This window comes from Haliotis rubra, unplaced genomic scaffold (assembly GCF_003918875.1).
Source record: "Haliotis rubra isolate DU_JTF1 unplaced genomic scaffold, ASM391887v1 Scf40, whole genome shotgun sequence".
NCBI classification, from domain to species: domain Eukaryota; kingdom Metazoa; phylum Mollusca; class Gastropoda; order Lepetellida; family Haliotidae; genus Haliotis; species Haliotis rubra.
The window spans coordinates 242,669-258,001 of NW_025767080.1; the positions used below are offsets into that span (position 1 = coordinate 242,669).

Consider the following 15,333-nt stretch of genomic DNA (forward strand, 5'->3'; position numbering starts at 1 on the left):
AACACCCAATACTGACAAACTACACACCCAATACTGACAATCTACACACCCAATACTGCCAAACTAAACACTCAATGCTGACAAACTAGACACCCAATACTGACAAACTACACACCCAATACTGACAAACTAAACACCCAATACTGACAAAATAAACACCCAATACTGCCAAACTAGACACCCAATACTGACAAACTAGACACCCAATACTGACAAACTAAACACTCAATACTGACAAACTAGACACCCAATACTGACAAACTACACACCCAATACTGACAAACTAAACACCCAATACTGACAAACTAAACACCCAATACTGCCAAACTAGACACCCAATACTGACAAACTAAACACCCAATACTGACAAACTACACACCCAATACTGACAAACTAGACACCCAATACTGACAAACTAAACACTCAATACTGACAAACTAGGCACCCAATACTGACTAACTAAACACCCAATACTGACAAACTAGGCACCCAATACTGACAAACTAAACACCCAATAGTGCCAAACTAAACACCCATTACTGCCAAACTAGACACCCAATACTGACAAACTAAACACCCAATACTGACAAACTAGACACCCAATACTGACAAACTAAACGTCCAATACTGACAAACTAGGCACCCAATACTGACAAAGTAAACACCCAATACTGACAAATACTGCCAAACTAAACACCTTAATGCTACCAAACTAAACACCCAATACTGACAAATCTAACACCCAAATTAAACATTAAAGACTGTAAAAACAAACACCCAAAACTGCCAAACCAAACACCCAAATTGAACACCGAAATAGTACCAAATAAAACACCAAAGACAGCAAAAATAAAACACCCGCTGTTGCCAAATGAAACACCCAATACTACCAAACTGAATACATCATACTCTTAAACTAAACAACACAGAATACCCAAATGCGATCAGAATCAAAACACGGTTGCTTTCCCCATATTTGGGGTGCTTGAAAGGATTTGATTTGTTAGAAAATGTAACAAGGGTTTTAAATAAATTAATAAATCTTATTAAATAGTCTTGTTGTGACGTTTCAAAGCAAATCTAGTATCAACACAGATTTCCATTTCCATAACTAAAGGACAACACACCTCGTTTCCTAAGTGATACCACAGTCAATAGTGAAAGCGATGTTTACGCCCCCTGCCGGGAGAGTTATCGCACCTGAGTACAAGTTACCTGAATACCACCTGTCAACATGTCGAACATTAATCTAAAAATCGACTCACGTTTAAATCGACACAGCTTGCAAGCTACACAGGGGCCTCGAAAACCAGCCTTCGAAACAGACACTTCACTTAACCCGAGTGTCAGCCTACTCATGCGCGTTCCTCGCTAATTAGCTCAGATATTTAAAATCAGCCAGCCGAAGACGACACGCGCAAAAGCGGAAGTTGAGCTAACGAATACCGCCTAGGTGATAATTGCGGAAGATAACAAAGTTGTGTATATGATATGGTTTTGGTCATTTTCAGTTTTCAAATATCCGTTTGTCTTTCTTCTATCAGACCAATACCATTATCAGTTTAAATGGAATTAATCACACACGCAAGCTAATTGAAAATCGCCTTCCCAATACAACGCTTCATCGACACCACCGTAATTTGCGGGAAGCTCTATAATTATGTGTTTTAGATGCCAATTTGAAATTGACATACCTTTATCCGCCTTTGTTGCGCAGAATGATGCGAGACATGCAATATGTGTGTTGTTATCGACAAATGTACATTTCGCTTTTGTTGTCCCTCCGTCCAGCCCATAAAACGCTACCATGTAGAAATCCGCGCCATTTTGTAACCGTCCATGAAATAGATTATCTCTCCCTGTATCATGGTAAATGTGAATTTGAGAATAACATTCACATTCACAGTATAGTTAATTTGACAAATTAGGTTGTAACATTAAAGTAACATCGACTTCCTTTCAAATAATGGGAGTTTTTGTCCTTATGATGAATTAAACGCACGCGAAATAACACGCAGGAGTTTTTACCAAACTGGAATTATCCAAGCATTATCTCCATATAATGTGTTTTATATGCCACGCTTATTGTATGTTACATGATGTTAATTGCATGCCTCCCATATCTAAAGGATTTGTAAATTATTGACAAAATGAAACCATGCAGTACTTTGAAAGCCTTTGCTGGATATTATATGCATCCTTGAAACAAAATAATGTATTCTATTGTAATGAAAAGAATTTTCATATTTGAATATATTAGTATTTAACCATGTGAAAATTATGCTAATAAGGGAACCATTATCACGAGGGACCTTATTGCATAATGGGGCTGTAAAGTTTAAGATTACTAGTATATAAATAGTTTGGCTTTTAGAAAGCTTTTGAATTGGACTTTCTTACTTCTCTGATGGCATACATATATATTTGATAACAATAATTCATAGCGATGAAACGGCCGCTAAATACATATTTGAAAGATTAACAGCCAGTTTGGATTGCATTACTTTGTAACTTTTGTTTGTTGTTTTGTTTTTTGGTTTTGTTATTAATATTTGAAGATGAGGAGTTGATCAAGACTGATTGATGAGGAACGTAGATTATAGTACAAACGTTTGATGAAACAATTCGAAAACATGTCTAGTTTCATTCACTGAGCGTTTCCAGTCTGGCTTACAAACTCTGAAACAAATATATCCAAGAAATCCCAAGTAAGTCTAGAATATGTGGCAAGTCTAGATTTCCACCGTTTCTGAAAATGAATAATGTTTCTGGGCTCCTTTTTCATCGTATTTCATGACTATATTTTATGAACAATTTGTTTCTTTAAAATCTGTTCATTTCAGAGACTAGATGTTAGTCTACAGCGGTCCGAATCATACCTCGCCCGCTGCAGTAAGAATACAGTGACGGGGAGACAGCGGCCACACATGTGTTTAGGGCGCCACTGATGGGACACCCGGTGTCCTCAACATGTACATGTGCAATAGTATATTTATGGTATCGTAGGAATGGTACAATGGTATGTGCCTTCATGTTTGGGGTATTATTGTTTTAAATTTACTGATATCGTACAGCTTCTCGGTCGCGACTGTATAGATCTGAGATTTAACAAAAGTAAATGAATCCTTATATCCACCTTAAAACTCCTGCTAGCGATCACTAACGACTATCTATACAGGAAAAGGATTAGAAGCTCATCATCACTGAAGACCACACACGCATCAAAGTTCGTTTACATTCTTATTGCACGTGGACATACATGTACATTCATTTTACGGTCATATTTTTAAACATGTATTACGTTTCTTAAGGACTAAGATATACTCATGCCAATAATGGTTGTCACCCCCTTCAAATTTTTTAATTGGAGAGGGGTGGGGTGTGTGGGGGGTGGGGGTGGGGAGGGTCGTGACAACCATTATTGGCATGAGTATATTTCGATATCACGTGAAGTTAATTTTTATTATGAATTATATCTGCGAATTATTCATGGAGTGCGTTTTTGTCAAGTGTCTTTAGATCAAGTACGACATCAAGAATTTAATGCACATTTTCTAAAAGTAATTGGCTTCATCGTATGTAATGGGTTGCGTGTTTAAATTCAAATATTCCAAGATTTATACCGACTATTGTATTAATTACATATTCTTATATATTTTATTGATGTATGTTTGCACTTAATGAACCCAGAATCGGATCGACATGAGAGCGACATTATACGGGGCTAGAATCCCCTGTACACCATGATATCTGTAGTCATACAGACCCTGAACAAATATATCAAAGAAAGCCCATGAAAATCTAGAATATATGGCAAGTCTAGTCTGAAAACGAAGAAAGTCCCAGGGCTCCTTTTCATTTTATCCTATTTTTTTAATATGAACTATTTTATCTGTAAAATATGTTCATTTCAGAGACTAGTTGTTTGAACAGTTCACGTTCTGTGTCTGATTCAGTGATTAACTCTTGTTCAAATATTTTCTGAAAACCTCTCAAATAAGGTTTTGGCTAAATTTTGGGTATGGTTTGGCCACATTAGTGGCAGCAGCAGCAGTTGTCGTTGAAGAACAAGACGAAAAGTAGTAGTAGTAGTAGTAATAGTAGTAGTAGGGGTAGTTGCAGTAGTAGTCCAAGCCATGCATTTGTTGAATTGAATAGAGTCTAGTTCTCATTCATAGAAAATTAACAGCAATTTATACATGGTATGTTCATGTTGTTAAGGATGCTGTTCCTGTAGGCGGCCAAACACCATCACATTTCTGTTGAATTGCCACTGTTGTAAGGTGTGGAATACTGTTCTAACTGGTGACAATGGTGAAGCTTTTAGCTTGGTAACGATGTAAGAATCTACATCGAAACGTCGCTTAATGCAATAAACAAGAAGTTGTCAACCATAAAGTTGTATGTTTCATTTTTGACTTACCAACTTCTAGAATGCCGATCAAACAATTAATATAATGACAATGTCTCTATCGACATGCACAAATACAAAAGTATTTGTAACAGTTAGTATGTAAAACCCTAACCTCAATACCAGATTACCTTCTACAAAGGTTACCACCATCAGGCCTCAGTGAAGCTTTCTGAAGTTTTGTGGAGGACTTTTCCATATTTGCATGATGACTGATGCAAGTCACTAGTTTGACATGTACTGTATGTTCCGAAGTTCCTATATCTTGTGAATTACTTTTGCATTTGTCTGTGACATGTGCCGCCGGTAGGACAGAACATGCTCACCTTTTCGCGAATACCTATAGTATCATCACTTGCTGATAGTGATTCACGAACACATGACCATTATATAGTCAGTATTGTGCAATCGACGCTACTTTCAGCAGAGAGTTCTTAAAAGGGTTTTGCCGCTCGTAGTTAGTATAGGCATCATAACAAACGAATTGAATTGGTAAATTATCGAAGATTTTTGTGATTTCTGGTAGTAATAAAGAACTCTTGAAAATTAAAGGCTGAATATGTTTATTCCAAATGCACCACACTCGATAACAAAAACACATTATTGGCAAAAAGTATCCCCTAAAAATGTACTCTGGGAATAGGCTGGAAAGTGCTTATGCAGCATTAAGGAGCTCGCTCCTGATCAGGTGTCAGGTTACTACTGTGCCACGTTGTTGACTAGATCAGGCTGACAAGGGTGCATGTCAAACAAGGAATCTTCAGCGGATCGTTATTGTTTATGTCGACTCTGTACAGCGATGGTTTATGTTTGATGTTTGATGCTTGATGCGATCTCGATGGCATGAAACCTATATCGCGAATTATATTTCAAATATCCTTCTATAACCCAATTGTTGATCCTCTATTGAATAAGTGATCATTAGCAAGGAAAATGTGAGATAATAGCTATTTAAATTGGCTTTGAGACGGGTAGTTTAACAAAACAAGACGTTATTAGGATTATTGTGGAAAGTATTTAGGTAAACTTTTAAGAAGGCAATGACAGCAGATTTAAACATTGTACTTATTAGCCGCTTGTGGTGTCTTCGTAAAGCACGCGATTCTAAGTAAAACAACTCGTAATTAGTAGGAAAGCAAAAAAGGTGTTATGATAAAATGCTCAAACATTGAAAAAGTGGTACTTTGAATGGTATAGCGTTATTTGATCTGAACCAAAAAAGAACCATGTTTCTCTTGATTAGCAGCCAGGTGTACGGGAGGATTAGCGCAAATCCCTCTACGCATGCGCAATGGCCAAGTGCATACAGTAATGGCCGCTTACAAAGGACTTCGGCGGGCATCCGGAGAGCAGTTCACGTGTGACGATTTGTTTGGGGTGTTATAGGAACGTGGATGTCATTTCTTCTGCCGAAAGGGCCCTTTAAAAACGCCAAAAGTACTGAATGACATTAAAGGCAGTTGATGAAGGCTGGTTTCCAACACGTGCTGCACTATCTGTTACAGACTGAAGAGCTAATGAGGGGAGATAATAAGCTTCATTCCCTAATCGTACCACGCTGCTCAGCGGGCTGCCATATTAACGGCTAATAAGCAGGGAAATTGTAATCAAATCTCGAAGAACCGGGAGACAAAATGCTGTATTATTATCAGTCGAAAAAGGCACGAGTAAAGTGCATCAAGTTCATAATTGTTCTCAAATTTACTCCTTTTTCCTAATAAACTCGAAGAATCTGGAGCGACCTTCTTCGTTAGGAAATCGCACAAGGCGCCAAGATCCAATGTCAATTTTTGATCAGAAAAAAATGGAATCTTTTCAGCGGATCATGATAGCGTCACGCCGGACTAATTTGTAGAGATGCATTACAAATTAAAATGAAAAGGAAGAACTCTGTGATTCTGGTAATTATACATTATCGACGATATGTACCTTGCTTTGTTCGTGTCGACGTCGTGTCTATTCCACTCACCTGACTAATTATGACATGTGTCAATCAAAGCATTGATAAAGGCTCTATGACGACCTCATTGAACAATTTCACTGCCCGGGGAACTAAGGAGAGGTGACCTCTTCACACCTGGTAACCATTAAAGGTATATGCATAATTAATGAAAATTCATGCACTGCATATGATAGTCGTGCATCAGGGTAATTTTAGAATGAAACTGTTTTGGCAGTGATTGCTATAATATGTAAGTGCACACAGAGTAATAAAGTAACAACACAATACAATACATAATATGATATTTACATAATATTATATCAGGACAGTGATTACATAACACTAATAGATACATCAAGGTAGGGCTACACTGAGAAGCATTGTGACTTGCAAGCGAATTGCAGTTAAGATCACTACGGTCATACTCTGGTACATGCATTACAGATACAGACTGTATTACTCAGTGTGAAAAGGAAATCAAGTTGCGTTCATTGTGTACACAGTTATAGATACAATAAAAAATCCATCATAGGGAAATACATCCTATTTCACCATACTCGTATCCGTTTCAGTTGTCAATACACATTATACCAGTGTAACGTGACCAACGAATCCGCATTCTGAGATGCTGAAGTTGGAAGGAGGAAGAACTTAGTCTTTCTTATCTTCTTGAGAAAAGTAAATAACGTTTCAATATTTAATATTTTCAATGCCCCCTCCACCCTCCTCCAGGATTGCACAAATGTTGTACCTAATCCGTCGCTAAAATCTGTGTACACATATCGATCAGTTATGCTGAAGACCTGGGTTGCCTCACACTGTGTTGTAAAACAAACATATTTTTCTCTCGACAAGTAGAAGAACCTCTGCACTTTACGTTTCAGACGTGATACCAAACTAACGTGTCGCTTTTAATCTCTGTAACATTAGTAAATACGCAAAAACTACAGTATTTCCTTGACTACCCATCCATTGCCTGGTTTACAGGCCACCGTCATATGCAGGCACCAAATACATACTGTTTATACAAACTGTGTGAGTGAGTGGCGGGTGCCACCGGTGAAGCAGGAATGATGGACCGTTATCGCCAACAAAGGCTTTTGATTTTCAGGGATTATAATCTTCACCGCTATTTTTATTTCGGTGGCTGGGTATTCCATATAACATTACTTAATGCCATGTTGTTCTGTTATTTACAACCTTTCAGCATGTTATGGAATGCAGAATATGAGAAGCAATTGATGAAATTGTGAAACGTAAAATGATGAAATAGTGAAACGTAAAATGATGAAATGGTGAAAAGTAAAATAATGAAAAGGTGAAACGTAAAAGAGATGAAGTGGTGAAACGTAACATGATGAAGTGTTGAGACGCAAGGGATTAAATGGTGAAACGTAAAAATGATGAAATGGTGAACAGTTAAGGGATGAAATGGTGAAAAGTAAAGGGCGAAATGGTGAAGCGTAAAGTGATGAAATTGTGAAACATCAACGCACTGATTGCAAGTACAGTAAACTAGAGACTCTTTGCCGGTGTAATTGTTGTTAATGTCCTTATCTTCTAAAAGTGTGAATAGAACCAACTCAGTTCTGACAAACATCTTTGAAAACAATTACAGATCTGAACTGTTTAAGCAGTAAATGTAATATAACAACCACACATTTTCCTCTACGAATACTGGGCAAATGTCGATAACAGCAAATGCTAGGTCAGGCAGACAAATGAAAGAATAAGTCAGTCATTTTTAATTATATTGTTGTATCTTTCAACTGAATAAGATAATGATGTTAGAATATGTCCATTATACGTGGCAGCAAGGAGCACGTATACGCCGTATTTTACGCTGTCACGTGTGTGTTTCTCTATGTACGTTAAGGAGAACACAGAGAACATGGGCTCCAGGAACCACAAAAAGCACGCCTTCACATTCACTTGTTTATTTGGTTCAACATATTTCATTTATCAGTTTAAGAAATGACCGTGTATTCAACAGACACAGTAATAATGCTGTGTGTATGAAAATAAATAGAGTAACTTAATTTGCATTAGACTTCAAATGATATATTTAACAAATCAACAAAAAACCAAAACATACTACACTTTAAACAATGTATAGCAATGACTGATGTTGTCATATACAGTGAAACTTCGTTAATCCAGACGGTGATAATCCTATCGAAATTGGTTAGATACAAATTTGCCGCATTACCTTGACTATACAATACAATCCTTCGATAACATATAGATTCCTGGTAGTATTTCTTTGGAAGGTTATGTTTCCGGATTAACAGGTTCTGTGCTAACGAGGTTTCATTGTACTAGGAGTGTACAAAGGGGCAACTGATTTTACTCTTCTCCAGCGTCCCATCTGAAACTATAACGCTGGACTAGCCGCTACCGTATTCTCTCACAAAACTCGTCAATACAGCTGGTCTAAATGGGCAATTCGAGAAAGTACTCCAAACTGAATCATATCTTTCAGTCTTACTCGAAAATTGACTCACATCTCGAGATAACCAGAGTAAAATACGCAAGCCATGATAATAATCATAATAATTTATAGTATTTAAGTAATATTATCTGGATATTTTCAAATTAATGCAACAATCTACACAATCTACACAAGGGACACATAAGCCAGACTTGTACTCGACAAATCAGCGCATGGTGCTCTAAGCTTGCAAGAACGCAGTCCTCCTGCCACGCATGTCAAGTCCAAAGCACGCTTTACAGTGATGTGACTGTTTTTTGTTTTATACATTGTTGATAAATAATTCGTTTCTGGTGTGAAAGTCAACATAATCACACACTTTCTTTCCCTGGTTACAATGTAACATGGTTAACTATAAATCCCGAATCTCAGGAACGTTTACTTTAGACTTTATCACTATTGTGTAATATGGGTGCTTCTTTTGTCACGCACTACGGTCGACTCGACTCATGTTCCAAACGTGCTAGCAAGGTTTCACGTACAGAAGTTGTGGTAAGCTAGAAGGCTGCAACAATATGAATCGTAGAGTAATACGAATTACTCGATTTTAAGCGAGTTTAATGCGTTAAATTTTTCCTATGGAAATGAAAACTGTGAAAAAATCTGCAAAGTTGAAACTAATGCACCATCCAGTACAATTCTTCAACTTAAATCACACGAATAAATTATGATTAAATAGATTACCGGGTTTACTAAAATGTGTAATGAGATCAAACTCCACAGATCGATTAGTAGGGTGTATTCTGGCAAACTCCTCATCGTGCTGATATGGAGTTAGGGATATCTTGAACTACGACTGTTCAAATGCCTTTGTGTTAACTGCAGTTTACCATACAGACAATATATGGTGATCTGGGTAATGATGAATATGAACACAGAGATTTTCCTAAAATGATAGATCTCTTAATGCGAAGAGTAGATGTACCTAAACCTGTACTGTACGAATGTAAAATTTCATATCGTTCAAACACACAAGAAACATTAACACAATTAAAGTCTCTGAATAACACAGGATATAGACAAACGACAAGCAGTACTGCCTAGTATTATCAGTCAGGCATCTCGGCTAACTCCGTCGCCTGCAGTCTCACGGCGGCGTCGTGACTCTCTTCATCGGCGCTCTCTTCTGAAATGTCGCCTTTGCCTTTCTCGTCTTCCCTGTCTCCTTTCTGATGGATTCTGGCAGTGTGCTCCTGTGCACGCGCACGAAGTGCGGCGATACTTTCCGACCGAAGCTCTTCTTTATCTTTCACTTCCGGGTTACAGTCGCGGCTTTCTTCATCATCACTTTTCAGCCTTGTCTGAGGGTCACTGGACTTACGATACATACCTACACAGCGGCAGAAATAAACATTAACATACAGAAACATTAACATACAGAAACATTAACATACAGAAATACATATTTACTATGAAACATTACATCACACTGTGAACGAAAGAGTATTTTCAACTTTTCTAATTTATTACCAACAAAGTTTCTATACTCATGCCAATAATGGTTGTCACCCCCTTCAATTTTTTTAATTGGAGAGGGGGTGTGGGGTGGGGTTGGTGTGGGGAGGGGGGTGACAACCATTATTGGAATGAGTATATTTCAGTGTCACAAATACAATTTCATTAAAAGATAATGTTTTTTGAACAAGTGCGTTACCGATATTTTTATGCTAAATATAATCCAAAAAAATGTACACTGATCAATTTGTGAGAGTGTTAGTGGGATGGATGTCATGCAGCAATAAAAGTATTCCAACTATATATATCATGCCGTGTAAGTTTAATTTTTAGGGAAAGTTGATGGTGTTCATGGAAAATATTCGGAAGAATCTGGAACCCACAGTCAGAGGATCTTAACATAAGAAAGGGAGACAATTCTGTCCAGCGAAACTGGGTCCCCCTTGTCCCCCCATGCCGACGTGGGGTAATAATAATATGCGGGTAATAGTATACATATACACGTCTGGCATTAATAATAAATCAGTTGCTTGATAAAGGATTCATATATCACTGTAACGATCAATGATAGAAGGCATATCATGTCCTGCACGCAATAAACTTGACAATCCCCCTGCCCCCACGAGTACCATAAAACCATTGCATTTGACTTGATGAGTAATTGCGTTCACTAACAGAACTGATCATAATTAACACAATTTTCATGAAGTGTGTGAGATAACCGCAAACGAGTGTCAAATAATTCATACAGAACGTCCGTAGTGACGTAGTCGTGAGGCAACGAAATCTAATATGATGGAGTTTCTCGTCAAAATCTCCATTGTTGAGAAATCCAGTTGAAATTAAACATGGTATCTAAATTCATAATTAGGTTTTTACAGCAGTCATTGATAACAGATAATACATGTAATATTAAAAAATGGCCCTTGGACGACCGTTTGTGGGTTGTTTGGGGTTTTTTTTCCATTATTTTTCAAGAGTTAGCAAAATAGCTATATCGCTTAGTTTTACTGGTGCAATATAGAATTATACACATAGTTACCATAGATAAAGTTAAGTGTTACTCACTGAGTAACCATGGCGCAGAGGAATCAAGAACTCCTTCTTTTCCGCTTTTTAATATGGTTTCCGGAAGCGGAAGTGAGTGTCTGACCATCGCTCCATAGAGCCCGTACTCTGCCATTATACTGCTTCGTCCCCACGTCTTCTCCGTCTTCCGCCACTTAGCTCGTCTGTTTTGAAACCATACCTGAAAAAAACAATATTTTAGTTAAGGAATATCCACATGCCGGTATGACAAGAGGGATAGATTCATCTTTCCACCAGCCAACGATTTCTTCTTTCATGCCAAACGATGTCATATCAGCAGAAGCTCTTTTTGTGTGTGCATTTTACAATCGTTTTGAATACAATCTACTATGACTTTAAAGATATTCATAAAACTCTTGCATAAAAGGGTTCCAACATTCAAAACTTCAGCGTAACTTTGACAAGACGGTTCTTGCAATATGATTTCCAAATCCTTTTTTGGACTGGAATAGCATTTGAATGTGTTTATAACGAGTGTCATCTGTGGGGCAGGGTCGTGAACACCAGGTCTATGAATACATGCTTAAGATTTATTATTATGTGTGGTCAAACCTGACCCATGGATCTTTGGTTCGAATCCCAGGTCCGTCTCGATTAAGATCCCCGGTGTGCCAGCTGTCGTTGTTCAGCATATGTCTATGACGGGTGCCACCGGTGGGGCAGAATACGCTCACCTTTTCGCGAACACCTGGTATCATCACTATTTCATAGTGAGTCATAAACACATGCTCTGTCATCGTATCGCATGGTAACAATCACTAGATTGTCTGGTTCAGACCCGATTTGCTTACAAACAGCATCATACAGCTGTAATACTGCTGAAACAAATATCTGCTCATGATATAGCCACAACTGTACAATCAACTCTGCTTTTAGCAGAGATTTCTTATGAATGTGGAAAGCGTTTTGTCCCTTCTATTTACACCACGGTACTAACCTGCCACAGGTCCGACATTCCCCGTCAAACCTAGCTTCTTTACTGTAAGTGAATTCAACATGTTTGTCCTTGCATGGTATGTGTTAGAAATGTTGTGCAAATTGTATTTTGTGCTATTATATATAATTTTAAATGAATGTTTCTGAAGCTTATAGCTTAACAAACTAGATTTGTATTCAAGAAAGCATATGAACGTTATATGAATGCTTTTCCGCAAACATAAATTAGAAACACTGGATCGTAACGTTTTCATAACCTATAAATTCCAACTATCCAACACGCAATATGACTCCTTAATGTGAAATACATTATAGTTTGTCACTTTGTTTGTCAACTTTATAAATTAGTTTATTGTATAGTTTATTGTATAGTTGTGTTCATATTAATTTGTTCAACAAGTATCCATTCAGCATGTCTCTGTTTCCAGACCTATCGTCTCAAATGGCACATAGCAGAGAACATAATTCAGTTAAATCAGAAACTAAAGTACGTTCCGAGCAAAGGAAAGATATTTCACATTATTTACCATACATATACTAGTAGCTTATAAGATCTCATTATTTATCATAAATAGTCGAATTTGAATTGCAGCTAATCACAATATAACGTCAAGGAAACGTGAGTAGAGTCACATAATAAAGGCTTTAGTAGTGGTAAATTAACCCAATATCCTGGGAAAATAATACAGGTCTCTTCGTTGTGAGGTCGATGCATGCTACGCCCTTTGGATGCTGAAACTCGAACTGATGACCATCCCAAAGGGGTCCTTGTCTAGTCATTATAATGGTCTTAACTGGGCTATTTGTTAAGCGTAGTAGAATGGCTTCGTTGTGTAATTAAATACAATAGAAAATGAAATGACGTGTGTATTTTGTCTTGTTATTTAACTTTGATTGAAGCATATTGTTAACCAACGTGAGGAGACGTGTGGGTGTGACGTGTTCACCATGAACAGCAGTCACGGTGCTCATGTGTAGAGATGTCTGATTAACATAAGTAATGAACTTTAGTTGTGTGAAGAAATTTGATTGACAGACACAAGACATACACAGAAGTTGTAAGCTGTTTACAACTAAGATGAGTGTATTGAAAAGTGACACCACAGAATAAATATCCCCAGACTGCATATGTCTGGCATCTGCCTGCATAGTGATACACTGCGAATTTTTATAGTTTGGGGCAAGTACCCTCTAATATATACTTATAATGTGTCAGCGAAAAATAGAAGCACCACATAAATATCACTGATGCGTGGAGTTGTACAGCTTTTAACTGACACTTTACACGTGAGACAAGAACAGGTTTGTGATCTGCCCGAGATATTGCAGAGCAATAGTGAAGTTACCTGAGATGATACAGTGCAAATAGAGGATTTACCTGAGATGATGCAGTGCAAATAGAAAAATTTACCTGAAATGTTGCAATGCAAATAGAGATTTTACCTGAGATGATTGCAAAGTAGAGATTTTACCTGAGATGATGCAGTGCAAAGAAAATTTACCTGAAATGATGCAGTGCAAATAGAGAATTTACTGAGATGATGCAGTGCAAATATGTGTGTATTTGCATATTGATTTACGTAAGATTTTGCAATATAAATATGTGCATTTACTTACAACGTTACAACGCAAGTACGTGTCTTTACCTGAGACGTTACAGCACAAATATGTGGATTTTTGCCGAGCTTATTAGGATTCACCTGCAGCGTTGCAGAGAAAACTTGACTATTTACCTGTGACATTGCAGCGCAAATATGTGCATTTACCCGTGAGTATGTGGATTAACTTTGTGTTTCCTCCCCTGCAGCCACATACCTAAACATTGACCTTCTGGTAGAGGACAGTCATTAGTGACTCGAGGGTAATACGGTTTATAGCGAGTCTTTGTCTTTACCCAAATGCCGGGTTTGTTGATAAAGAAAACTCTGCTTTCCGGACCAACCTAACCTAAGTGGACGAAACCTAATGAAATACAATCACACAGAATAAATAGGAGGAAAAACCCCTTTGAGAAGCTTTGACGTGTCGGCCTTAGTACACAGGGTTTTCCATCCAGAGTACAGTCCCGCAGTTTTTGTTAATGCCCATTAATCGAGTCAAATCCTTTTTAATCGACAAACAATGTTCCGAAAACTAGTCCCAGCAATTACCAGGTAATTGGAAAGTTCGCGCTCCGACGGGCCCATGACGCTCGCCGACAGCCGTGAAGCGCGACTAGATTCTCAGATTAGACACACTCCTCTGTATTCACGCAGGAATACAGCTAATCTCTCTCGTAGATAGAAAATTAAATGACAGTGGGCGCAAATGTTTCTGTATCAACCGTTTGGCGCAGCAGATAAATGATTTTCACAGGGAATCAATGCTAAAGCAATTGTCGGAATGAAAGAAGGCTTGTCGAAAGTGACTCGACCGTAACCGCATCACGAGCGCCCTCTCGCGGGACCAGCTCATCCAATCATTTCTCTCAATACATTTGCGTGTCGTCTACAGCTCCCGAAATCTCGTTTCAATTCCTAAATCGACAATAATTGAAAACAATTAGGCTTTTGAGGGCGTTCGGGGAATACATCACGCGTTTGGGGAACGTATCGCTAGTTTGACTACAGATTTATTTATGTGATATGGACTTGGATGTTTCTGTTCCAATTTCGTAATGGTTATTTGATTCAACTACTTAAAAACTGCTTTAACAAGATTAAACATAGTTAATGAAGCGATCGAAAAGTAATTTTTTGACTTTTTATAGTCATTCTTAATTATGAATGAGAAAACTATTTTCACTCACCACATACGATCAGTGCTACGGTGCGACTTCTCCTCTATCGCGCTATTAAAATGATTAAATTCGCTTTAGAGAGTTAAGTTTTCAGCAAATATCAATTTCATTAACATTCCATATAAAAGATATGGTTAAAATTGAATGATGGGTAATATGAACTGAGTGATATTCGGTTCGTTCCATCGCTTGGCAGACTTTGATACCAGAACATGTTAGAAGATGGCCTT

The 15,333-nt window shown here is 37.8% G+C and overlaps 1 protein-coding gene across 1 annotated transcript in view; it reads right to left on the bottom strand.

The window, feature by feature from the left end:
* Window positions 1-8,274: 8,274 nt before the first annotated feature.
* Window positions 8,275-15,333, bottom strand: part of LOC124287403 (visual system homeobox 2-like) — a 28,755-nt gene continuing 21,696 nt past the window's right edge. The window contains exons 4-5 of the mRNA XM_046723937.1: window positions 11,368-11,548; window positions 8,275-10,174 (exon numbers count right to left, since the gene is read on the bottom strand). Of these exons, the coding sequence (XP_046579893.1) occupies window positions 9,894-10,174; window positions 11,368-11,548 (462 nt within the window). The 3' untranslated portion in view covers window positions 8,275-9,893. The remainder of the gene's footprint in view (window positions 10,175-11,367; window positions 11,549-15,333) is intronic.